This window comes from Megalobrama amblycephala, linkage group LG24 (assembly GCF_018812025.1).
Source record: "Megalobrama amblycephala isolate DHTTF-2021 linkage group LG24, ASM1881202v1, whole genome shotgun sequence".
Taxonomy (NCBI): Eukaryota; Metazoa; Chordata; class Actinopteri; order Cypriniformes; family Xenocyprididae; genus Megalobrama; species Megalobrama amblycephala.
In genome coordinates this window covers 20,627,486-20,654,934 of record NC_063067.1, presented here as the reverse complement: position 1 = coordinate 20,654,934, position 27,449 = coordinate 20,627,486, and the positions used below count along the sequence as shown (strand labels likewise).

The 27,449-nt window shown below is 35.3% G+C and overlaps 1 protein-coding gene across 8 annotated transcripts in view; it reads left to right on the top strand.

Annotated features, from left to right (window-relative positions):
* The window catches only part of c1qtnf12 (C1q and TNF related 12), a 36,486-nt gene extending 10,394 nt beyond the window's left edge, over positions 1-26,092 (top strand). For 7 of the 8 annotated variants that reach the window (XM_048177766.1, XM_048177768.1, XM_048177769.1 and 4 more), the window contains 7 exons: positions 8,150-8,254; positions 10,925-11,036; positions 11,232-11,413; positions 15,879-15,987; positions 19,019-19,112; positions 24,095-24,173; positions 24,808-26,092. In XM_048177766.1, the coding sequence (XP_048033723.1) occupies positions 8,150-8,254; positions 10,925-11,036; positions 11,232-11,413; positions 15,879-15,987; positions 19,019-19,112; positions 24,095-24,173; positions 24,808-24,906 (780 nt within the window). In that variant the 3' untranslated portion in view covers positions 24,907-26,092. Of the gene's footprint in view, positions 1-934; positions 1,049-3,519; positions 3,549-8,149; positions 8,255-10,924; positions 11,037-11,231; positions 11,414-15,878; positions 15,988-19,018; positions 19,113-24,094; positions 24,174-24,807 lie in introns of those variants that run through there. The other variant, XM_048177772.1, reaches the window with a different exon arrangement.
* The last annotated feature ends 1,357 nt before the right edge of the window (positions 26,093-27,449 follow it).

Sequence of the window (27,449 nt, the reverse complement as noted above, 5' to 3'; positions counted from 1 at the left end):
GATCCTTCCCCATAGGCATGGGATGGGTAAAATCACCCAACCATGCATGGATGAATGCACAGACAGTGATGATACACCCTTCTAGAAACAACAATGACTTTGGGAAAGCCCTCAGTACTGTTTCTCACTGTAAAGCACCTGTATACTGTTTTTGCCAACTATTTCAGATGTGTTTGTATTGCATGCTAAATTTATTTTGCAGTGTCAACAAGTGTTATTTTAAGGGGAACAGCTGTTGCGTCTTTGTAGTGTCGACAATAGTTTGTCTTTCAGAGCATATGAGTTTTGTTAAAGTCCCCCTGTACTCATCTTTGATCACCAAAATGACATATTTAAATTTTTTTCCTGTGAAAATTAAAAAAAAAAAAGAAGTTCTTCATGCCTTAAAATAGCTTGAATGTAACTCTACACTCCCGCCTCATTTATTATATGCGGATATATGAATATGCTAATTAGCCCCGCCTCCACTCACTCTTACGAGCTCAAGAGATCCACTCGGTCAACTTACTGAGGTAAACGCTGCACAATGGTATCGCTTTTTACAACGCAAGACACATAACGGTAATTAATATGATTAGGCTTTTGCTTGACTACATTATCAAACAGCTAATAATGTGTTGCTAAATCATGTTTCCGTTCGCGAGACAGACAGCTGTCTTCTAACAATCAGTATCCTTAGAAACGCTTTGAACACCTTAATGTCAGTGGAGAAAGGCATATAGTTCATCATAACATCGTTATATACATCATACACCTGCTATAGCCAAATCTACCTGATTATTTTTATATCTACAGACAAATATATCGGGATATATTCTCTAGAGACTCTCCTGCTTCAGAGCGGTCATGGTTAATGATATGCTAAAGCCCACCGGCATGTTGTCGTGATTGGTTACAGGGTAGTTTGCGACATCACTTACACCAGAGCCATAGAGAGAGAGAGTTGCGAGCAAATGGCGGCTCGTGGAGCCTCTCAATAGTTCCCGGAAGTAGCAGCCGCGCCGTAGAGTTACAGCAGAACAGACCGTTTGTGATGTACTTTTAAAAGGTAAGCCGTTTAAATTATAAGATTTTATAGTATCAGTACATCTGAATCAAATTAACTTGTGTATTAAAGCATGCTAGCTGATATTGCTCACTAAATAAATAGTTCCAGGGGATAGTAGATTAGATAATAGATTAAAACAATTTATTCCTCGTTGTGTAATTAGAGAAAAAGGATTCTAAACGGGGTTAAATATAACTTTGGGGCTTGTGGTGGGTGAAAGTGGTAAAATGAGAATATCCTTATTCCATATTAAATGTACAACCCAGGTGAAAAAATACTATAGTAAATAGTATAGTGTTTTTGAACCATACTATAGTAAATTGTAGTATACTATATTATAGTATTTACAACACGTTGTTAATGAATGCTACAGCATACTGCAATATAGTGAACTGATAAACTGTAATAAATACTGTAGTATACTTTAGTTTTTTACTGCAGTACTGTTTTACTGTAGTTTTTTATTGTAGTATAATATACCCTAAAGTTGTAGAAAACTTAGTACAGTATTGGGTAACTTAATTTGTTTATATTACTATAGTTGTTCTATTATCACAGCAACTATAGAATTACCACAACAAATTAATTAAAGTACTTTACTATAGTATGGTTCAAAAACACTATGGTATTTACTATAAATTACTATAGTATTTTTTTCACCTGGTAATAAAGAAAAAAAATCCTTATTTTAGAATTTATATTCGAGAATGTATTGTGATTCTGTTGTCTGTCTATTATGTGTCTATTTTTGGATTGATGGGGAGAGGGAAGTTTATAAGTGAGATTAAAAAAAACAATGCTTAAAAGCAGCAAAAAAATATATAAAATTTCACTTAATTAAATTTTACATTTCACTTATTTGCAATGGGTTTTTTAAGACAACCTGTCACCTGCAGGTCTCCTGTCCCTGTAAAACCATAGTGAACATGACTTGATTGCCCTGAACTAACATACAAGTTTAAAAACATAAAAATACTTCAAAACAACTGCAACGCGATCTTTAAACAAGGTAATGTTAGCCAGAAATATGTTAACAAGGCAGGCAACGCTGGTTGAAAACACTAATCCTCAAATATTAGCAGGTTTTTATCTTTTAAAAACAACATTGCTGTAACTACAAACACATGCTACATGTCGGTGTATTACATAAATATTGTAAACCGATGCATTTATTGACTACAAATTACCAAAAATCACGGTTCTGTCTCTCTAACCCTATCTTTTTGAATTGCCGCCGAAGCACTTCCTGGAACTATCTGAAGACTACACGAATCACGTGACGATCAAGCGTTTTGAACTTCCGTTGTCGCAACTCTCTCTCTCTATGGCTCTGACTTACACCAGCGATTTTTACTGCAGTTTTAAATAGAAAATACTCAGCAATGGTGTTGACTGTAATGTCTGGTAAAATCTGGACCTGAGGTACAAAGATCAACAAACAGGAACATTTTTTTTTCTTCATAAAATGTCACTAAACCTCATAGCATGTATTAGAACAGACCCAGTTTTTAATGTCTGGACTGTATGCTTGTCACAGATTTCATGTCAAGTAAAAACATTTTATGTCTTTTCATACCTTCAAACTGTGCAATGAAATGGATATACAGCCTAGATGAGGTTATAAGGTTTTTCACAATCAAACACTGCTGCATAATTGTTGATTGTGGCCTCAAGGCAGATTTTTATGGCCGTGTTTATGTTTGCTGTGGCGCGCTGCCATAAAAACAGTCTCTGACGTTTCTCTCTGAAAATAAACCAATTTTCTTATTTTTTTTTTCTCTGAATGTTAAATAAATAGTGAGCACTAAGACTTGTGGAGAAATGTTGCATTGTTAATCAAGCGAATTCTTTCAAAACAGTTTAAATCTAAAAATAAGTCTGTTTGGTAGCTGATGGAACTTTGAAATTCCATTATTGCCTAAATAATATTTAAAGACTATTAAATTAAGGATTGAAACTAATTACTGCAATGCTTTTTCATCAGTCATCAGAAACAAGTCTAATACGCAAATAAGTGCACTACAGATTGAATTGAATTGCCCAGGCGCTTTGTTCTGGTAAACCAAAAAAATTGAAATTGCAGATTGGCAAGCAACCATTTGCAATTAAACAGAAGTTTGACACGCTACATAAAGAAATTACTTTATAATTACAGGTTCCTGCTTGCACTTGTAGAAGAGTTAGCAGATACCTGTAAGACACTTAAAAGTTTGTGCTTGGTTAGTGAATACTGATTTTCACCTTAAAGGTATAGTTCTTCCAAAAATGAAAAAATTGTTATAATTTACTCACCCACATGTCATTCTAGAACTTTCTTTTTGTGCAGAACACAAAAGAAAAATTTATCTATTTATTATCTTTTCATGCAATGAAATAAAATAAAAAACAATGTTGTTTTGGACCCCATTCAATTCCATGGTATGGACAAAAGCAGAAACATCCTTCAAAATTAATGATTTTGTTTTCCACAGAAGAAAGGAAAGCTTGGAATGACATGACGGTAAGTAAATGACACATTTTTTATTTTGGGGTGGACTTTTTAACAAAAATATTTGATATACTGTTCTTCTATTTATACGAAAATAAGGAACTTTGTGTTTGCTTTGTGGGGTTTTTATAAAGTCTCATAAGACATTATTTTCTCAGACTCTCATCGAAACTCTTTGATTGACTTTTTTTTTTCTCAGTCTCTAATGGAGCATTTGGCAGCTTTGCTCCACAAAGCTCTGCTGTTTTAACAGCCCCAAAACAAACTCATCAGAGAAAAATCCACTACAGTGGTATGCTGAGATAATAACAGCTTGCCATGATCTGTCATGATCTGAAATACTTCAGCATATAGGCCTTTTCATACAAGCCATGTTATCGCTGTCAACCGATTCAACTGTGTACACAGTGCCCTGAAATATTGGAAAGTTATCGCACTAAGCAAACCACTGCACATTCCATATCAGCCTAAAGTCTCTGTGAAAATGTTTCCTTGGTTCCAAAAAAATGTTTCAGAGACCTTTAGCAGTGCTGGTCTTGTATGTCTACAGTGACAGAATCATTGTTTTCTGACAGTCAGAGAATGGTTTATACTTTTTGGAGTGGAGAACATGAGGGAACATGATAAAATTAGATTAGAAAATATAGATGTGTCTCCACAAACTTCTTTGACATTTCCAAGCAGCAAATTCAGGCAAGTTAATCCTTGTCTTGACAGAATTATGGATCCTCCCCATGCACCATCTGATCCGACTCTGATCATTTCAAGTGTTAATGGAAGTTCCTCGTATATTTTAAAGTGAAGGTGAAGGTGTTGACTCGTCCACCTTGCAAATCTTGTGGAAACTGGTTGTAACTCTCTTGGTGAGGCAGTGGATTTCCTTCAAGCTTTAAGTTAGCTTCTGTGCTATCATCTGTGGCTTATCCTGTGCTACTTGGCACAGGAAATTAAACGACTCAGTGGACCCGCCAAAGTCGATATTGATTCTTAATAGAACCGTGTTGAATCAACAGTATTTAGGGGACTTCATGACCTGAGCGTTTATTCTTTTTGTTAACATTAGAATGCTGCGGATCATTTTTTGGCACGGCTAGCCAGCTCTGTGCTGCGATGACATACAGTGATGATACAGTCTGTATTCATAAAGCATTCCATAAAAGACAATGGAAAAGAAACAAATCACGTCTTCTCCCTTTGTTTGGGGAAGATCTGAGGAACTGCCTTAACAATATCTGTACAAATCTGTCTGTCTTCAGGCTCCTAATTCACAACAATAACACTCAGACATCCAACGTGTGAGAGGCTTGTGTGCTGGTTAAGTTGTTTATTTTGTCTCCTGTCACAAGAAAAGAAGGAGAGGAAAAAAAAATTACACCCAAGCAAAAATATGAGCTCCTCTCATTCCAGTATGTATAAGAAAAACAAGGGGTTACTTTGTTACAGCTTAACGTGAGGCATGTATTTCTGTGAAGAGATGCAGCATGTTAGTTTAACAGATAAGTGATCCAGGTCTTGGTGCCAAACCTAAACAAATTCCATTTCAGACAGCTCACCTCTACAACTTGTCTCTATCTCGACCACAGTCATTTGAAGTTTAGGGAAGGGCTCAAAGAGATTCAATTCATATTTGTGGTTACTGGGATTTATAAAGCCTCATGTTTCATCTAAGCGAAAACATTGTCAGCTCTTCAGTATTGTTAGTTGGTCATAAAGTACCAATTATGTGTATATAAATATCTATATTTCATATTTATATAGTTGTTTAATATTTAGTTTGGTATTCTGGTGAAGTGTACGTTAAATTATGGTATACTGTATCAAAATGTTATTCAATTGAAAGTCAAAGTATGTAGACAAAAACATACTTGAGCAAAAGTTTTCACATTTCAAAGTAAAAAGTAAACTTTTTTTCTTAGCTTTAGAAATTGATAGATAAAATTTCATGAACAAACAGTGCAGTGCAAGCACATTTGTTTAGTGTATTGACTTTCTTGAAGGTCTTTAGGATACATCAGATGTTACACTTAAAGGTACACTATGTAACTTTTAAAAAACAAAACTGCGTGCATTTTGCAGAAGAACATTGTTTTGGTTGTACTTCGGCTCTGCATGACTGTGGATGAATATGGCTCTTTCTCATAACTAAAAAGAGAGAGAGAGAGAGAGATGTCTGTATTATATGCATAGGGTGCACTTCAATGTAGGAAACTTGTCCAAGATATCAATATTTGTCAGTCGTATGCTATTCTACATGCAGGATCACAGAATGAAACAGTGACAACAAACACCATTAACTTGAAAGGTTATAATCAGCAATACACATTCACATGAGGCTTTTCAGCATGATATACCATAAGCAGTATTAGAAATACGATGGCGTAAAAGAACTGCTGAACCGTCCGAAGAACCTGTTAGCGGAAATGCATCGGACTTCCGATCATTATTAGCAAGCAAGAGTCAAATTAATGATTAGCTCTGTTAAATAGAAAAAAAAAACTCTTAAAGAGGAGTCGATTCCCCTTGATGGAATCGATACCAACCTTTGCCTTGGAATTGAGGAATAATTCTTTTTGGAATCGACTCCCAGCCCTACTTGTTAGCTCAGTAAAACTATTTAAGTATATATTATATTTTATAAAACGGTTAGTTCCTGTCCTTGATTCTGATTTAATGAAAAAACACGGCTATGACCGCTTCACCCAACGGTTCTGTGAATCATTACACAACACCCTTAGCAACGTAAACTGTATGTTCTCAATTGATATTGTTCATTGAAGCTTACTGTATTATATAGAAGAGTATTGTGAGAAAGAGATTGAGTAAGCGAGTTTATTACCTGCATTCAGATTTAGCATTTTTTTTCAGGTCAATCCTATGTTCATAATAAAAAATCTGTTTAAATGTCCGATGTATTATCTTGTCCTTTTAACAGTTAAGGGGTTTTCCCATGACTGACAGCGCTAGTCAAAGCATTTGTCAGTTGCATCTTGTTCTGTGTTCACAACAATTCAGTCTTTTCAATGTAAAAGTCTTCGCTACTGACTGACACACTTATAAAGACAGTCTTTGCCGCCATCTAATGGCATAATAATGTAACTTCTGTTGCTGTTCATGGTCAGGGACTATTTTTTCCGGTGGAAGGAAGGCTTTTAGTGATTTTTACTTCATGAAAGTTGCATTGATACATATATTTTTTTGGCTTTAATATTTGTATTGTGTGGTAACCGTTTTATAAAAGCAATAAGATACTCGAGGCTGGTGCTGTATCGTGAATTAGTCACAGCTGAAGGGTGTTGTTAAGCATGATGTGAAGCGAAGATATTCATGATACAGCACAGCCTCTCGTACCTTATTGCTTACATATTATATTATATTATATTATAATTTAATATTAATATTTTTTTTATAATAATAATAATAATAATTGATTGATTATTTATGTCATAATGACCAGTTAAATATGGACTTCCTTTGATGGTTTAAATTAAAGTTTAAAGATCATTGTAGGATTTTCACCTTATAAATTTAGCAGAGTAAAAGTACTATTTAGTAAAATCTATTTAGTTTCAGTTTTTTTGTTGAAAACATTCTTCAAAATATTACTTCCTTGCTACTTCAGGTGTATGATGTAAAATTACTCTTTTACATCACACCCATTCAAGCAGTGGGTTCTTTCTAGAGAGCCATCTTAGTCCATTTTATAATATATTCTGAATGTTACTATTGAGAAAGTAGCTCAAATTGTAGAGTCTTTCAAAAGGGGAAAAAGGGGAGATGTCATTGGCTTGGCTGATGATTGCTGAAGTTATTCCAGTGTGGGATTTAGAGGGTTCAAACTGTTGCCAAATAGAATAAGTTATATTAGAGATTGCATATTTGATAACCTCTCTTTGAGATTGAGCTAGAGAAATGAACTTCAAGCACTGAGAGCTTACTGAAAAGAAGAAGCCAGCAATGTTTCCACTGAAAGCCACTGTATGTGTTTTTAAACATTTGCAAAAAGGAACCCACAGTATAATGCAACACGCCTCTGGCCTCTCATTTTTAGCTGAACAGTAATGTTGTGCTCATGGAAACTTGTTGAGAGAGATCAATTTAGAAAGGCTGTTTATTTTTCACAGACCCTACTGGGCAAAATTGACGTAGCACCTGGAGAACTACTGAGAAGGAGTAATTAAGCAAAGGGTAAAGTCCTCAAGAGAAACTGAGTGAGTGTGTTTGGCATGAGGTAGTGCTGCATGCCACACAAAAGACCTATTCCTTTACTGCACTGGTGCAACCTGCCTTGATGTCTGGCACCATTTAATAGCATCTTTCAGCACAATTTTCCTGTGAGGATTTGTAAGCAGAAATTATGACTCATTGGATTTTGTTATGTAGCTAAGATGCTCTGCACTCAATGGCAACTGGAGAATGATCTCTGGCATAAATATCTGATAAATCACAGTACTTCTCCCAATGACTCATCAAATATGAAACTGGTAGTAGCATACCTTTTTTATGCACAGGCTCTGACGTGTACACTAACCAAACCTAATATTATGAGAATTTTTCATTTGTGCATCATAATCCACATAATTCAATTTTTCTTCTTATTCTTTCTTATTCTGCAGGTCAGTGAGAACCAGAGAGTGGACCCTCTTGGATCATGGATGGATTTTGTGAAGAGACCTGTGGGCAACTTTCCCGGAAAATGTCGAAAGCGAAAACGACCACTGGTGAGGAAGTCTTTACAATTACATATTATCAAATGTCAAAGACATAATCGACAGTAACGCATGAGACAAAGCTGAAACTGTGGAAAGGAGAGGAATTTTCATTCATCCAGACTGTACCATACAATTCTTGTAAATCAATAAAAAAACGTGTGGAATGTGAATGTCTTAGCAAGTTAAGTAAAGTTTTGTTTGCAGTCGTAGTGTGCCGACATTTTTCTTGAACATTTTTGCCCAAGCACTTACAGTGACGTTTTTAGGGGATGTGCATGCTTTTTTGTACTTTAGTACATTTATGTGCCAACCCTTCTTACCAACATGACTTACTGTATAAGACATTGCATATATTTTGTGAGTGCCAATTAATAAGACTTGTAACTTGTTGTTTTGAGCTATTGATCAAACCTACCTGAGCCATTATTTTCAGGAATCAGACAACAGCTTTTGATTCACTAAAAAGAACTGGCTCATTCGTTTGGGACTACTCAGTGGTGTAGTCTAAGGGATACGCAGTTATACGACATATACTGAGGAAAGGTCAAGGATTTCTGTATACCCTTTTAAAAAAGCTTGAGGATACGTAGCCATCCAATAAATCGCAATAAGCTTTGTGCTTTGTTGCTTCTGACATGAAACAAAGTGTCATATTTCAAATTCTGCCCATTTTATTATGAAATAATAATAATAATAATAATAAAACATAAATACTGTTTTGGCACTCTTTAATGTGGGGTGACAAATCGCTGTTGCGTCTCTGCTCAAGAGAAGCGGCAGCATGAAGCGCACGTGAACTGATCCGCTCCTCCGTTTTAATACCAGTTACAGCGCAAAATAAACATGAATGAACATCTGAAGGTATGTTAAACAATACAGTACAACTTAACGAAATCCGTATTAATAAAACAGCTTGTAAACATATTCAGTGACCATAAATTCATTAGTCAGCTAGAAAAATTAACTCTAGAGAGGAGCATTTGGCTAAGTATATGCACCATATTACATATTAATCATAATTTTTTAATGTTCTTCAATAGCCTGTATAATGGAAATGCATGTTTGAATAAATCCGTCAGATTCAAATTGACAGCCACCATTTAAATGTTTATATTTCAAGAGTAGAAATAATTTTAAAGTTAGTAGGCCTAATATAACTTTATTATTATAAAAATGTCCTTAAGTGTAATTTAAGTTTGTGCAAATAAGTTCATTTTAACCTTCAATATTAATGTAGTACCAACTGATTCCATGTATATTTTACTGCATTAGTTGAGATTTTTTTTTTCTTGAGAAAATTTGCCATGTACTGTACCTGATATACAGTATATCCAAAATAACTGATATCAAATCGAATTAAAAGCTTGTGAATCGAAATGCTTAACGATGATGACAGACTGGCAGGAAATGGTGCAAAACAGAAAACATAATCCAAACAGGGTGATATTGTGACATACTGATAAGCCTCATCTTTCCATTAATAATAGTTGCTACTTGCACTCTTAAATGTGCATTGAAAATTGCCAGCTGATAAAACCTATGCTCCAGGGACCATATTCATATAAAATATCAGGCTAAATGTAGATCTTAACTGGCTGAGTTAGATGGTGATTGACACTAAACAGTAGAAAATCAGTCCAATCTCTCCAGCTGTAAATGTCATTGGCTGTTAAAGTCTTGTGTTGCTTATAATAAATTGACAATGTTGATAACACACACATAAGCAGTCTTTCAGAATGCTCTCAATTACATGTAGCCTAGATCAGATGTATACTATATGCATTAGTGAGTGTAAATTAAAAATCATTAATAGAGCCGAAAGTCATTCAGTGCAGAAATCTTTTTTAGATATAAGTGAGAATTAACTTTTAATGTGCACTTGCCTTTAACAGTGCATAAACAAAGTTTACACAGCTAATAACACCCTCAAAATGGATCTTTACAAAGTGTTCGTCATGCATACTGCATGCATACATCAGATTATGTGAGTATAGTATTTATTTGGCTGTTTACATTTGATTCTGAATGAATCTGAGGCTGTGCTCCGTGGCTAATGGCTAATGCTACACAGTTGGAGAGATTTATAAAGAATGAAGTTGTGTTTATGAATTATACAGACTGCAAGTGTTTAATAATGAAAATAACGACAGTCTTGTCTCCGTGAATACAGTAATAAATGATGGTAACTTTAACCACATTTAACAGTACATTAGCAACATGCTAACGAAACATTTAGAAAGACAATTTACAAATATCACTAAAAATATCATGTAATCATGGATCATGTCAATTATTATTGCTCCATCTGCCATTTTTTGCTATTGTCCTTGCTTGCTTACCTAGTCTGATGATTCAGCTGTGCACATCCAGACGTTACTGGCTGCCCTTGTCTAATGCCTTTCATAATGTTGGAAACATGGGCTGGCATATGCAAATATTGGGGGCGTACACCCCGACTGTTACGTAACACTCGGTGTTATGTTGAGATTCGCCTGTTCTTTGGAGGTCTTTTAAACAAATGAGATTTATATAAGGAGGAGGAAACAATGGAGTTTGAGACTCACTGTATGTCATTTCCATGTACTGAACTCTTGTTATTCAACTATGCCGATGTAAATTCAATTTTTAATCTAGGGCACCTTTAAAATGATACAACAATTATATTTCTTTGACTATCAGCCTGGTCCCCCGGGCCCTCCTGGTCCTCCGGGGCCTCAGGGACCCCCAGGATCCCCTGGGGCAGAGGTCACTCAAGAGGTCCTGCTGCGAGAGTTCAAAGAAATGATCAAAGGTGAGGACTCGCAATACACAACACATGTAAATCCCAGCAAAGGTTTTATGATGGACATTTCCACAAAATGTTCATCATGTTTCATGTTCATAATCGAAGGGGCATCATAAGGATTAGCTGGACATTTTGAGAGACACAGTGATGAGGTGTCTAACTGCATACAGTGATGCGTCTACTTGTGATCTGCTTGAACAGAGGCCACAGAGAGGCGAGCAGCAGTGGACAGGCCCAACGAACCCAGTCAGCTGCCCACGGCTCTGATTACTCTTGAGGGTATGACCTCCTACAGGAGAATTGAGGAAGCCTTTCACTGCAAACTCAAAGGTCCTGTCATCGTGGATAAAAAGACTCTGGCAGAGTTGCAGAACTTTCAGACAGTAAGTGTCTGCAGGGTCCAAAACTTCTTGACACATCAGCCAATGCCGGGTAAATCAAGCAAATTTATTGGCCAAAAATATTTTGTACAGGGCCAAGAAACTATGCATAGGAATGGGAATTGTAAATTTTTTAAAAAGGCATGTTTACATTGACTTTTCACAGTCTTTATAGAGATGCCATATATGCAATCCTAAACTATATTTTAAACAACATTACTAAACAAACAAAAATGTGGTAAAAAGTATAATGTCTACATTTAACAGTATGTGTCATATAGAAAAATTTTAAATATTTTGTTGACTTGTGTACTTGCATTATCCCAAATGTTTCCAACAATGTTTAAATCCAGAGAAATCTGCAATTTTAACCAGTATAACGGCCCGTGTCATTGTGTCGCCTGTCATATCTGCATTACCCTCGAGTTCCAGTTTTACTTCAGTAGAAAAAATGTAAACACCAAAGACGCTTAAATATATTTTATAAAACAGTTAGTTCCTGTCCTTGATTCTGATTGGTCAATATCTGTGTTTTATTCACGATAAAACACAACTATGTCCGCTTTATCCAATGGTTCTGTGTATCACTACACAACACCCTTAGCAACCACTCTTAGCAAAGTAAACTGTATGTTCTCAATTGATATTGTTCATTGAAGCTTAATTACTGTATTATGTAGAAGAGTATTGTGAGAAAAAGATTGAGTGAGTGAGTTTATTACCTGCATTCAGATTTAGTATTTTCCTTCAGGTCAGTCCTATGTTTATAATAAAAAAATCAGTTTAAATGTCCGATGTATTATCTTGTCCTTTTAACAGTTAAGGGGTTTTCCCATGACTGACAGCGCTAGTCAAAGCATTTGTCAGTTGCGTCTTGTTCCGTGTTCACAACAATTCAGTCTTTTCGATATAAAAGTCTTCGCTACTGACTGACTCACTCATTAAGACAGTCTTTGCTGCCATCTAATGGCGTAATAATGTAACTTCTGTTGCTGTTCACAGTCAGGGACTATTTTTTCCAGTGGAAGGAAGGCTTTAGTGAAAGTGTACTTCATGAAAGTTGCATTGATACATATTTTTGGCTTTAATATTTGTATTGTGTGGTAACCGTTTTATAAAAGCAATAAGGTACTCGAGGCTGGTGCTGTATCGTGAATAAGTCACGGCTGAAGGGCGTTGTTAGGCACGACACGAGCGGACTTATTCACGATACAGCACAGCCTTTCGCACCTTATTGCTTACATGCATTTTATTAGACAGGTGAGCAACTGTTTAGATACCTTTACTGACAGAAAACATAATTGTTATATAGTTTAGCACGATTAGTCTTAGTCTTGAATCTTGTTTTCTTGATTTACCACGAGTAACATGTTTGTACCATGCCTCAGAGACAATGCTATTTTGGCTAACGTTGCATAATAAGAGCTTTAGTTGTAATAAAGCATTTTCTCTACCATAGATTATTTTAAAATTAATTGCATGTCATTTAGCAACACAAGTCATCTAGCTTTTATTAAGTTATTCTAATATCGATCTAGCAGTGTGCGATAAGTGTCTCAACGAGCTAACGTACAGAGTAATGTTATAACCATAACTTTCAACACACTCAAATGTGTTTTTAGTATGATTGTTTTGACCAAGTAAAACAGCGCTGCATTACCCCACAATTTTAATTCGTCAAATAAAGTGATGTGTATGAGTTGTAAATCAGCACTTGTGGCTGTTTCATTAAAATGAAATAAAATAATCTGAATTGAAGTAATCAAAGGTAACTGTAACAAAGTTCAGGGAATAAGGAGGTGGGAACAGGCAAATGTTAAACGTGACTTTAACTGTAAAATAAACATAAACAACAAAATGAAAGAAGCACCCGTGGCCGACTGCAGCATTTATGTCCCAGGCCAGGTCCTCTCTCACCCTTCACTGTCGTCATTCACTTCATATATCCTTCCGAGACCGGTGTGTCACGCAGGTGTCTCTCATTAGCATTCTCTCCACCCTGCTGCATACCATAGTAACGTTAATAAAACTTCAACCATGAACATGATTTTTGCCTGAGTCCCGTTGGATTGCTTTCCAATGGCTGTAGAAGTGAGGACAACAGCACCCATGATTCCACGCTCATTCATGGCATCATCAAGCTAAGCCTTATTGTTTTGAATAAGCGACTGAAGACTAAACTCTCTTACAGTTGTTTAATTTAATTGAGTCATTTGTTTGTGAATCAGACTATACTGGTTGTGCTGTATGTTGTTGATCCACTAAAAAGAACTGGTTGATAAGAGTCAATTGTTGTGTAATTGAATAACACTGGTCATGGTGTCTGTTTTGCGCTGTAGAGTTCTTTTTTTTTTCTTTTTTTTTTCTCAGTTAACAAAAATATGTTCCAAGGACATTTACATAGCTAATGTTTATATTAAGTTATGGAAATGTTATTTCTAAATGTTCCCTTAACATTCCAAAATGTCCAGTTTTTTAAATGTTTTAAAAATGTTAAGGAAACATTTCATTGTATCATTATGGGAACGTTACTTTTGAATGTTCTCTAGTAACATTTTAAAAATGTAGATGAACATCCAACTAAAATGTTTCTGAGAAAACATTCCATAAACAATGTATGAATAATGTTTTTGTGCTAACGTTTTGAAGACCAGAATAACTTTGAATGAACATTCTATTAATGTTACTAGATAAATGTTTGTTCATAGCTTTGAGAGAACCTTGCCACAATGTTAGACAAAGTTCTGAGAACATTCCTTTAGCTGGGATGACACTGAGATTTTTTAGCAATTTTAAAATCTCTTCTTTTTACTGTTCTTTCATCACCACAAATGATTAGTCACTGATAGGTTTACATCTAGATCTATAACATCAAACGAACAAGAAAAAAGAGCATCTTTATGATAGGTTCATTAGACTTATTCTGTATATTGAGCATATTAGTGTTAACAGCCCAAACAAAAGAAGAACTGTGGAGCAGCAAATTTACACTAACGCCAATTTGAATAAGCACTCCAGTGATTTAGAAACAGTCATTTACAGTAAATGATACAACTTCCAAAGTGCACATGTGATCGTCTCTTTGTGGCAGCGGGTTCAGATTTCGCCAGAACGTAAGAAATTCCAGTCGGTTGCAAATAATTTCAAATTGGCTTATTTTGTCAACGTTCCATTTGGCTTCTTCACAGTGACAGTTTTACAGAATACTAAACACCAATTCTAAACGCTTCCAACATGTGTGTGTTCAAACCGTAGTGGGTGATTTCTGCATCCTGAATCAAACCGAATGGCAAAAATTCAGTTTTTTGACAACGTCTACCATTGGCCAGTCAAACAGATAGCGCCACCCAATCAGCTTTAATTACACAGCTGAATTAAGGCCACCTGTGATAGTAACCTCCTGATTGGCTCTTGTCATATGAACATTGGTGATGACACACTGGATTGGCCGAACATTAACTCAGCCAATCAAGCAGAACCTTAGCCATCCTCCTCCTAAAAAAATATATCCTTTTTCAAATGTGCTACATTGCTTTCTTGGTGGTGTACAAAAGGTACTCTGTATGAGGTTTTGGACTAGTGAGTGGTGTGGATAAAAATAGACACCATTTAAAACAGTGTGCCGTTACAAGGAAGAGCTATACCCTGTGGTATTTTGATTAGCCAAGGACACACACGAAAATGTTATTTGTTAAGCTTTCTTTATAGCCGTTACCAAAAAAAAAAAAATTGCCATTGATTGAGATTCACTCTGAGCATTTAAATCTGCTGATCACTGTTGATGTATGATTCTTACTTTCCATATTAGAGAAAATATAATCATATAGTCTTTCAAATCTGTCAAATGGATGAAATGACAGTTGTAAATGTCAATGCTAAAGTTTTATTCATCCAATGTTGAAATACATGTCAAATGAAATTACGTTCTTCTCACATATCTGTTTGGATCGGACATGTATATGAAAGGCATTCATTGTATGTGTTCAAAGCTGACAGCACAAAAAATGGCAGAACTGAACAGTGTTTAGCACACTAATCGGAGGACTCATTATAAAAGCGTCTGAGTCTGGAAGTCTTGGTGGGTTCTGGAGGCGTAATGCAGAATAATGTGGTCTGGCATGGCTGCAGTGTGCAGTTATGATCAAAAACAGAATCGGAGGATTCTTGGCAGATGTCTACATATTTCTAGCCATTTAATGGTTATGTGCTCCCAAACTGAGCCCTAAAACTGGTATATTTTCTAATGCTGTATGTGGGATGCTTTAATTTGCATGCGAGTTTATTAGAGTGTGGAGAGCAAGAATTCTGCTGAAAAACATATTCTTGACATGCTTGGAAGGCTAGTCAGCAATTTACGTAGGCTATATGATTTTCAGATAGAGAGTGAGCAGTATTGATGTTTGATTAATTGTTATTAGGTGTGTTCATGGTAAGCCCTCTATAATTCTCACCTGTTTCATACCTTCAGCCGCCCGCCAAAGGTGCCTTTCTCAGAGGGACGGGGATGGATCAGTCCACTGGCCGATTTACAGCTCCTGTAACTGGAATTTATCAGTTCTCTGCCAATGTTCATATTGGTAAGAAAAGGTTGAAAGGTTCACCTCACCAGTAACAAATATTCTGTCTTTCGTAATCTTTTGTTTTCTGTCTTTTTCAGTGTGAAACATGAGGTTTTTGGGGTATGATAATGACTAGCGGTTTAAATAATGAGTTCTTGAAGCTCAAATAGAAGAACATGGGTGCTAGTAACAGTGAATGCATGAACTGCTAAAATGTTTAACAATTTACAGTGATTTTAAGGTATATTTCGATATGAATGATACACCATATGGATATACGTCAAAATAATAATAATGGTATATTATTAAAGGGTTAGTTCACCCAAAAATGAAAATTCTGTCATTAATTACTCACCCTCATGTCGTTCCACACCCGTAAGACCTTCGTTCATCTTTGGAACACAAATGAAGATATTTTTGATAAAATCCCATGGCTCAGTGAGGCCTCCATTGACAGCAAGATAATAACACTTTCAGATGCCCAGAAAGGTACTAAAGACGTATTTAAAACAGTTCATGTGACTACAGTGGTTCAACCTTAATGTTATGAAGTGACGAGAATACTTTTTGTGCGCAAAAAAAAAAAAAAACGACTTTGTTCAATAATATTTAGTGATGGGCAATTTCAAAACACTGCTTCATGAAATCGCCCATCACTAGTTATTGTTGAAGATAGTTGTTATTTTGTTTTTTTGCCACACAAAAAGTATTCTCGTTGCTTCATATCATTAAGGTTGTACGGAAGAGGATTAGGGCCAAGCAATAATAAAAAAATAAAACCATCTCGAGATTAAAGTTGTTAAATTTCAAGAAAAATCTCGTTAAATTTCGAGAAAAAAGTCAAAATAAAATGTTGAGAATAAACTCGTTAAATTATGAGAAAAAGCTTGTTAAATTTCGAGAAAAAGGTCGAGATAAAATGTTGAGAATAAACTCATTAAATTATGAGACAAAACTCGTTAAATTTCAAGAAAAAAGTCGAGATAAAATGTTGAGAATAAAGTCATTAAATTATGAGAAAAAAGTTGTTAAATTACAAGAACAAATTTGTTAAATTATGAGAAAAATGTCGTTAAATTTCGAGAAAAAAGTTGAGATAAAATGTTGAGAATAAACTCATTAAATTACGAGAAAAAACTCGTTAAATTTCGAGAAAAAGGTCGAGATAAAATGTTGAGAATAAACTCGTTAAATTTCGAGAAAAAAGTCGAGATAAAATGTTGAGAATAAAGTCATTAAATTACGAGAAAAAAGTTGTTAAATTACAAGAACAAATTTGTTAAATTATGAGAAAAATGTCGTTAAATTTCGAGAAAAAAGTTGAGATAAAATGTTGAGAATAAACTCATTAAATTACGAGAAAAAACTCGTTAAATTTTGAGAAAAAGGTCGAGATAAAATGTTGAGAACAAAGTCATTAAATTACGAGAAAAATGTTGTTAAATTATGAGAACAAATTCGTTAAATTATGAGAAAAATGTCGTTAAATTTCGAGAAAAAAGTTGAGATAAAATGTTGAGAATAAAGTCATTAAATTACGAGAAAAAACTCATTAAATTACGAGAAAAAAGTTGTTAAATTATGAGAACAAATTCGTTAAATTATGAGAAAAATGTTCGTTAAATTTCGAGAAAAAAGTTGAGATAAAATGTTGAGAATAAAGTCATTAAATTACGAGAAAAAACTCATTAAATTACGAGAAAAAAGTCGTTAAATTATGAGAACAAATTCGTTAAATTACGAGAATAAATTTGTTAATTTAATGACTTTATTCTCAACATTTTATCTCGACTTTTTTCTCGAAATTTAACAACATTAATAACTTATATTTTGTAATTATATATACGGTGCCAGTTCCCCCCCCCCTTTTTTTTTTTTTTTTTTTTTTTTTTTTTTTTTTTTGAAAAAACTCTCTTATGCTCACCAAGGCTGTTTTCTATATGTTAATATATTTAAAATTGCAATTTATTCCTGTGATGGCAAAGCTGAATTTTCAGCAGCCGTTTCTCCGGTCTTTATGGTCACATGATCCTTCAGAAATTATTCTAAAATTTAGTATATATTCGGTGTGAAACATTTCTTATTGTTATCAGCTTTGTGGAAACCATAATAATTTTTTTTCAGGATTCTCGATTAATCAAAAGAAAAGCATTTATTTGAAAAATAAATGTTTTGTAACATTATAAATGTCTTTACTGACACTTTTGATCAATTTAATGCATCCTTACTGAATTAATGTATTAATTTCTTAAATAAAAAAAGAAGCTTACCTTAACCATACCTGTTAACCATAAGTATACATTAAAATTACTTTGGATAAAAGAGACATTGTCTGCCAAATACAGAAGAAAGATTAATGGAAAGTTCTGTTTCTCATCTATAAACACAAATTGCATAGAGTACAAATTAATATTTCAATGTCATCTCTATCAGAAGGTGCCATCATGTAATGGATGTGTTTCAGACTTGGCACATTCTCAACAGATGGATTGCATTCCCCTGTAACTTACATTCCAACCGTACTGCATTTGTTTGCTGAGATTGAGGGTGTCTTGCACAATCTTGCATGTTTAAAAAGCTAACAAATTTGTGCCGTGCCTGAAAGCACACAAGCGTATTTTGTTTTTGTCGGTTGATGCTTAAAAAGGGGTCCAGTGATCCTGTTGACTTCATCCATCGTTTCAGAGGCAATGCTTATGTGGAGTTACACTGAAATAAGCCCCAGGGACTCTGAATGCAAAACTCTTCTAAGCTGTGGCGCCGCCATGCAGCTCCGGGAAAGGGAATTGGCTCTCTGCAGTAGACTGTGGCAGAAAATCAACATCCCCAAACAAATTCACAAATCCACTGCAGACTTATAGAAGAGACCAATATTTAGACGCGGCTGGAGGTCAAACATGACTGGCTGTGGCATCATGTGTTCCAGATACAAAACTCTGTCAAACAACATTTCAACAGCCTTTACTCTTCATATAACAGTTTGTAGTGCATGTCTGAAAAGTATTCTCAAGAAATATAATTTTTTTGGTCTTTGTGTACTTTCTTGCAGACCACACAGAGGTGAAGAGAAGTAAGAACCAGCTGAGAGCCAGAGACAATGTCCGAGTTTTGATCTGCATTGAGTCCCTCTGCCACAGATATACGTAAGTTTGCTTTATCTCACATTGAAAGAATAGTTCAACTAAAAATTCAAATTCTGTCATCATTTACTCACCCTCATGTTATTCTTCTAGAAAATATGAAAGAAACATTTTTGCAGCATATTAGTTGCTCTTTTTTACAATGAATAGCGACTAAAGATTTTAAGCTTAAAAATGATACCACTATAAAAGTATTATAAAATTGTCCATACAACTTATGCGCTATATTAAAGGGTTAGTTCACCCAAAAATGAAAATTCTGTCATTAATTGACCCCTCACTGGGAGTTTGATTGACAAGCGATCTAACCAATCATAACGCCAAATCTGCCATTTTGTCCGACAAAGCAGTCAGGAGTTAGAAGATTAACCGTGGTGGACTTGAACTTGAAAAATGGTGCTTACTGAAGTCATTCCGGGTTTGAAACAACATTCTTTCTCATGTTCATTCATGTTTATTCGATGCTATAAATTAACTAGTAGGAAGAGATGATCGGTTCACGAGCCTCTTGAGCTGAGGTGCTACAGCAGTCTGTCACGACACATTAAAGAGACACAAAACGGGATTTATTGTTCGAATTTCTTAAAAAATTACACAATTTGAAAGCTGGGACTTTGTTTAATGTCATAAGTAACCTGTTCTGTCTTGTCTGTCGACATATTGTCAGTGTCCTCTTTGCTCCGCGATGTATTTTTCACTCTGTGTGGCGTGATAGCGCCACAGCTTGTCGGACAAAGCAACAGTAACTAAGGAGGGCGGATCTTTGAGAAGGGTCAATTACTCACCCTCATGTCTTTCTACACCCGTAAGACCTTCGTTCATCTTCGGAACACAAATTAACATATTTTTGATAAAATCCGATGGCTCAGTAAGGCCAGCAATAACACTCCCTTTTTCAATGCCCAGAAAGCTACTAAAAACATATTTAAAACAGTTCATGTGACTACAGTGGTTCAACATTAATATTATAAAGCAACGAGAATACTTTTCTCCAAAAACAACAAAATAGCAACTTTATTCCACAATATCGAGTGATGGGCGATTTCAAAACACTGTTTCATGAAGCTTTGAAGCTTTACGAATCTTTTGTTTCGAATCAGTGGTTCAGAGCGCCAAAATCACATGATTTCAGTAAATGAGGCTTTGTTACGTCATGAGCGTTTTGAAACTTCAATAGTTCACGTGAATTTGGCAGTTTGATACGCGTTCTGAACCACTGATTGAAACAAAAGATTCATAAAGCTTTAAAGCTTCATGAAGTAGTGTTTTGAAATCGCCCATCACTAGATATCCAAAGCTTTACGAATCTTTTGTTTCAAATCAGTAGTTCAGAACGAGTATCAAACTGCCAAACTCACGTGAACTATTGAAGTTTCGAAACACTTATTATGTAACAAAGCCTCGTTTACTGAAATCATGTGATTTTTGGCGCTCTGAACCACTGATTCCAAACAAAACATTCATAAAGCTCTGAAGCTTCATGAAGCAGTGTTTTGAAATCGCCCATCACTAGATATTGTGGAATAAAGTCGCTATTTTGTTATTTTTGGCACACAAAAAGTATTCCCGTCGCTTTGTAATATTGATGTTGAACCTTGTATTCACATTAACTGTTTTATATACGTCTTTAGTAGCTTTCTGGGCATTGAAAAAGGGAGTGTTCTTGCTGGCGATGCAGGCCTCACTGAGCCATCGGATTTTATCAAAAATATAATAATTTGTGTTCCGAAGATGAATGAAGGTCTTACGGGTGTGGAATGACATGAGGGTGAGTAATTAATGACATAATTTTCACTTTTGGCTGAACTAACCCTTTAAAAGTCTTGTGAAGATATATTTGTTGACAAACAGACTAAAATTTAGTCATTATTTTCTGACAATCTTGACATCTGGGGCCTATTTCATAAAACAAGTTTACCAAATAATCCAGGTTTATTTCAGTAAGTCTGGTTTATTGTCAGTTGATTTGGGGGGGCTATTACACATCTTCTGAAAGAGTACAGAATCTCTGGGTCAAAACACAGGCTAAAAAGAAGCAGAAACAAGCAATAGAAGCATTGCTTACGCGAATGTTGTAGTCTTTGACAAAAATGGGATTTTCTCAGTTTTTCTTCAAAGTTTGTTGAAAAGAAGAGGCTTTGTTCTTTCTTTTGATATATTGCATGTTCAGATATTCATACAACAAAACATTCTGGTGGCCATGAAAGATTTGTGAAAATGATCAAAAATGCTTGCGGTGGCTGGCTGGGGAAAGAGTTAATGTGCTAGAATTCTAGCGTGTTTCTGACTGGCCACACAAAGTTTCTTGTGAGTTTTGGTGATTTCGGGTCTTTCTGTCAGACTCAGTGTCAGTTCTGTTAGTAAAACTATCCAGGAGAAAATCTGACACCAGCAATTTTGCTAGGAAAGTTATTATGATTACATTATGTCTAATTTGCCCTCAAGTAGTCTATTTATTAACATTCGATTTTGTACCCGTTGTCCACAGACCACATCCACATCAATATAAATTCATGACTCAGACTCAAAGGAATACATCGCTTATGATGAAAATTAATATTTTTCTTGAGCTCCTTTCTTGAGCTACATTCAGAGCATGTGGTTTTTATTTCAGTGGCTTAAGAGTGTGAGTGCATGTCATAAAAATCCTCTTTCACAAATCAAACAAAAATGAATTTACTTAAGAGAAAGAAAGAAAAATTGCAAGGGGTACATGAGATGGGGAAGGGGGAATGGGGGTGGCAGATCTGGATAAACTCTCTTCCAGTGTTTGCTGGTCGTTAGCACTCTTTTGCACTTTGTGAGTAACGCATAGGCTGTAAAGCATGTTGTCTGTTCAAACTTGTGTGGAAACTAGCAAGGCATTTCCTGTGTTAAAGTGGAGCAGGCCTTTAAAAAATGTCCTCTCACCTTCAGTCTGGTCCTTGTCACCTTAGTAACCTTTACCGCCACCTTTGACTTGTGGGGTCCCTGTTGGTCTTAGCAACAGTACTGAAGGATAATTCTTAAAACTTAATGCTGGATAGATTGATAGATGTATTTTTATATATATAAAAAACATAAATTGATATTTCTTTCAATAATTATAATGGTATTATTTCCCATTTATACTACTTAATATTTTGCACATAATAAAATAAAATAAACCGAGTGTCTATTTACACTAAGTGCAAATAGCATCTCTTATTGACAAATACTATTTACACTAGCTTTGCCCACCAATGTCTGGTTGGGCCACTCAAGTTTTAAAGGTGCCATCGAACGTTTTTTTTACAAGATGTAATATAAGTCTAAGGTGTCCCCTGAATGTGTCTGTGAAGCTGCAGCTCAAAATACCCCATAGATTTTTTTTAATTAATTTTTTTAACTGTCTATTTTGAGGCATAATTAGAAATGCGCCGATTTATGCTGCGGCCCCTTTAAATGCTCGTGCTCTCCGCCCCCTCCCGAGCTCTCGACTCTATCATTGCATAAACAAAGTTCACACAGCTAATATAACCCTCAAAATGGATCTTTACAAAGTGTTCGTCATGCAGCATGTCTAATCGTGTAAGTACAGTGTTTATTTTGATGTTTACATTTGATTCTGAATGAGTTTGATAGTGCTCATGGCTAATGGCTAATGCTACACTGTTGGAGAGATTTATAAAGAATGAAGTTGTGTTTATGAATTATACAGACTGCAAGTGTTTAATAATGAAAATAGTGACGGCTCTTGTCTCCGTGAATACAGTAAGAAACGATTGTAACTTTAACCACATTTAACAGTACATTAGCAACATGCTAACGAAACATTTAGAGAGACAATTTACAAATATCACTAAAAATGTCATGTTATCATGGATTTTTCGCTGTTGTCCTTGCTTGCTTACCTAGTCTGATGATTCTACTGTGCACAGATCCAGACGTTAATACTGGCTGCCCTTGTGTAATGCATTGAACATGGGCTGGCATATGCAAATATTGGGGGCGTACACCCCGACTGTTACGTAACAGTTGGTGTTATGTTGAGATTCGCCTGTTCTTCGGAGGTCTTTCAAACAAATGAGATTTATATAAGAAGGAGGAAACAATGGTGTTTGAGACTCACTGTATGTCATTTCCATGTACTGAACTCTTGTTATTTAACTATGCCGAGGTAAATTCAATTTTCAATTCAATGGCACCTTTAAAAAAGACGCATGGAATTCAACATCTGCAGCGGCGCAACAGTAGCGAGTAAGGCTCACAGACGAGCTCACCTTTTGTCGAGCTTGCATTTATTTTCAAAAAAATGCAAATGTTCTAAAAGTGGAAATAAACTGCGAACGAGTGTTTAGTAATATTAAAAGTGTTTATTGGGTAGGGTTAGGGGAAGATGTAGGGCCAATAAGGCAGCATCCATTTAATAATTTTAATAAATATAGTCATTTACACTCTATGATAACATTTTGAATCATGTTAATGTACAAAAATACTGAGGTGCAAATAGTATCTGCCAATATAAAGTATTGATAGCATCTAATTACTATTTATTCTTATTGCAAAGAACTGCTACTTTTACATGGTGTAAATAGAATCTAACGCTATTTTCACTTAGTGTTAATAGCATCCATCGCTAAGAAAATAAGCTATTTTCACTTAGTGTTAAATAAAATAAAATAAAATAAAATAATAAATAATAAAATAAAATAAAATAAAATAAAATAATAAAATAAAATAAAATAAAATAAAATAAAATAATATAATAAAAATAAAATAAAATAAAATAGTGGCCTAACCAATGCAGTGCTTCCTGATTTTGGACATGAAAATCTGTGAACTGTCACTTCAGAATGATTTAACAGATATGTCACTACTACACTTTAAAAAAAAATTTACTCAGAAATTACTATTAAATATCACAAACAATTACAAACAAATGGCAAGTAACAAATTTTATTGATTTGTGAAATCTACAAATGAATAATTTGTTCGCTCATAATATTTTCTATACCGTTGTGCAGATCCTTGGAAATGATTGTTGGCCTTGAGAGTAACAGCAAGATCTTTACAGTATCTGTCCATGGACTGCTGGAACTTCAGGTAAGAGTTAGTTAAACATACTCCACTCAGTTTAATGCAGTTTTACTGTTAATTAATTGTATCCTCATCATACAAATCTAGTGTTTCTACAGCTGGTTACTTTCTCCTGCGCTGAACTCTTAAAAGAGCTAAAAATCTTAACTTAAAACCAATTAGAATCGGTTGATGATGTGAATGCTGGAAAATTAAGTTTCTTAATGCACGTTTTTGGTCTTATTATAAGTGATTCATCAGTGCATCTCACTTAGTCCATGAAATGTATTGGACAATGTTAACCAATATCTTTATTGTTTTAACATTGGTTTAGTAAGCATTACATCCACTCCGGTATGGAACGCTCAGTTTTTACTATCTAATCCAAGCTTGGTCCTGCAGGGTTTGGCTTGCCTCAACACACCTGCCCGGAAGTTTCTAGTAAGCCTAATAAGACCTTGATTAGCTGTTTAGGTGTGTTTAACTGGGGTTGGAGCTAAACTTTGCAGGACAGTGGCTTTCCAGGAGCAGGATTGATCTAATCAGTTCTTGATAGACAAACCCTCCAAAATATCTTGCTGAAGATTCATGAAATTATAGAAGTATAATGTGTTTCAGATGGAAATTCACATTGAATAATGTGATGTTTTCTTTCTAACAGGCCGGGCAGTACACCTCCATATTTGTGGACAATGCAGCTGGAGCATCGATCACAATACAGAACGGTTCAGATTTCATGGGCATGTTGTTGGGGGTATAGCCTTGTTTTACAGCCAGACTATATCTGGCCGGCCACATAAGACTGCATTGCTCCTCTTCGGACTCCAGCACCATATATCCTCGTGAGACAATATTTGACTGCCACAGAGCTCTTGGTTTGTTCATAGAAGAGACATGGACATATTAATACCCACAAAGCAGAGACAATTGGATTGTGTTGAAAGACTTTACGGAGGACAGTGGATCCACATCTGCCTTTCTCATGTGCGTCTACAGTGAGGTTTTTACCTCTTCGGAAAGATCATTTCTCACTGTTTTTATTCCTATTTTGTGATATATAGATGTATACAAAGAGATTTTTGTACTTTGACATTGTGTTATTATGCTCTTCTTAATTAATAGTGTTTATATACAGAGTGTTTATATACACAATTTGTTTTCTATGATGAGAGGTTTCCTACAATACAATACAAGAGCTAATCTAAGGATTTTATGATCTTTTGGAGTTGTTACCCAAAATACACACCTACTTTTACGCAAACATGCCTTTATTTTTTAGATATAACAAGCCTGACAGTTATTATTTACTATGCAGCTCCAAAAACATGTTGTAGTGACTGGATTATTGATAAAAGAACATATTTTCCATTATACTCAGCCAAAAGAAGGAAACGGCCAAATACAAGAAAAGAAACGAGATGGATGACTCAGTCTATTTTTATGTTCAATCGCTAACAGTCCCAAACAATAGTGTTTATCCAAGAGTGTGTGTGTGTGAGTGTGTGTTTGGAAAGCTACTGCCATGATCGATTAGATATGTTAGAGTCCTGCTGAGTTTTCATTTTGTTTACTGAAATGCCAAATACGTCATCCGAATTCTGTTTTTCACGTTTCCATGGACGTTTATTCTTTGTTTCTTTGAGATGTGTTGCTCTTCATCCTTTCTTCCAAATGTCTTCTTTTTTTATTACCTTCAGTAAATACAGAAATTAAGATGCACATATACATATATTAGCATTTTTGCCATACAAATTATTTATGTTGAAATGTATCTGCCAATTAAAATAGATTTATTTTTTTAATTGGTGTCTAGCCTTCCAGTAGATCTCAATACAAGTGAAAATAATGTAAGCAGACCTGTTTAAACATACAGTATTTACTTGTATTGTGGTGTAATGGAAATGAAAGTATATTCAATAAATGTAAAATATATCTATTCACCTGGGCATGCTTGCGGTTGACTCGAAATGACTTTTATGAGCTTTGAAATCTTGCTAACGTTCGTAATTCTCTGCTCGATAAAGCAGGCAGGACGTACTCCCAGTGCTGCATATGAAGCTCATGGAAAATATTCTTTGGTGCAGTAGTGTGGAAAATGCTTCTTTGCATCATTTGCATTGTAAATAATCCAGGATACCTCAAATACCTTGGCAAACAAGAGCAAGTCTGACAGACTGATGGTGGCATGGCACCTCGGCACACTAGAGAGTGATCTCTGAAATCCAATCATTTAAGTTTCATTTAACCTTGTCATCATGTGTCATTTAGAAGTCGCAAAGATACACAAGGTTTCTTCTACAAGACCTTTGGTTTCGTAGGAGCCACGGCGCCTTCAAGCATCATCTTTGGTCAATAGGCCTTTTTGTTTTTCTTGTCTACTTATAGAGAGCTTTTGAGAAACAAAACTGTTTATTAGTGATCTGGAAGTTTCACACCAAAGCTTCAAATCATTTTATTTTTTAATGCATTTAATGCTCTGGTGGATGTCAAGATCTTTCATTTTTCATTTTAAGCCAATGCCACAGCCTTTTTTTTTAAACAATTGTAATAATCCAGTGAGATTTTTGAATACACAAGGAGTCTGACAACAGCTGGTGCTCCACATCATCAAATCCGTCTATGATTACAGATGAAACTGAGACAAACTAAATCCAGAAGCATGTGTCTCTAAAAGGCTTGAAGAAACCTTCCTGCAAAGCTACCTGAAAAACGATGTGCAAGTGTACCTGGACAAAAGCTGTTTTAAATGCAAAGGGTTGTCACACCAAATATTGATTTGATTTGGTTAATAGATAAATAAAATCTATTTATGACATTATTTTTGAAAGCATCCTCACTTTACAGCATTTTTACAAAAGTGCCTAAAACTTCTCACTGTACTGTAGATTTGCAGGCAGGTTTCTTCAAGCATCTTGGAGACACAGCCACAGTTCTTCTGGATTTAGTTTGTCTCAGTTTCATCTGTTTCTTCATGTAATCACAGATGGGGACACTTACCATAGAGAAGCATCCTACTTCAGTCGTGATTGCGAATCAGTTTCTGGTCGATCGACTACTTCAGACGTTTCATCGTTGGACTCGGGCTTGAATAGAACAGTAAAAACGATGCTATCTTTTCTGTCCATACATTCAGCGCCGCCGCTACCACCACGCGCATCACGCACTGTGCGTAGGGCACCAAGTGCTGAGGGGGCACCAAAAATAGCCTAATGAATTTTTTTTTTTTAAATGCCGGTATTATTTCATTAGCCTATAGAAATATTAGGCACATTTTAGCCATGTATATGTAACAAAAAAGGGGGA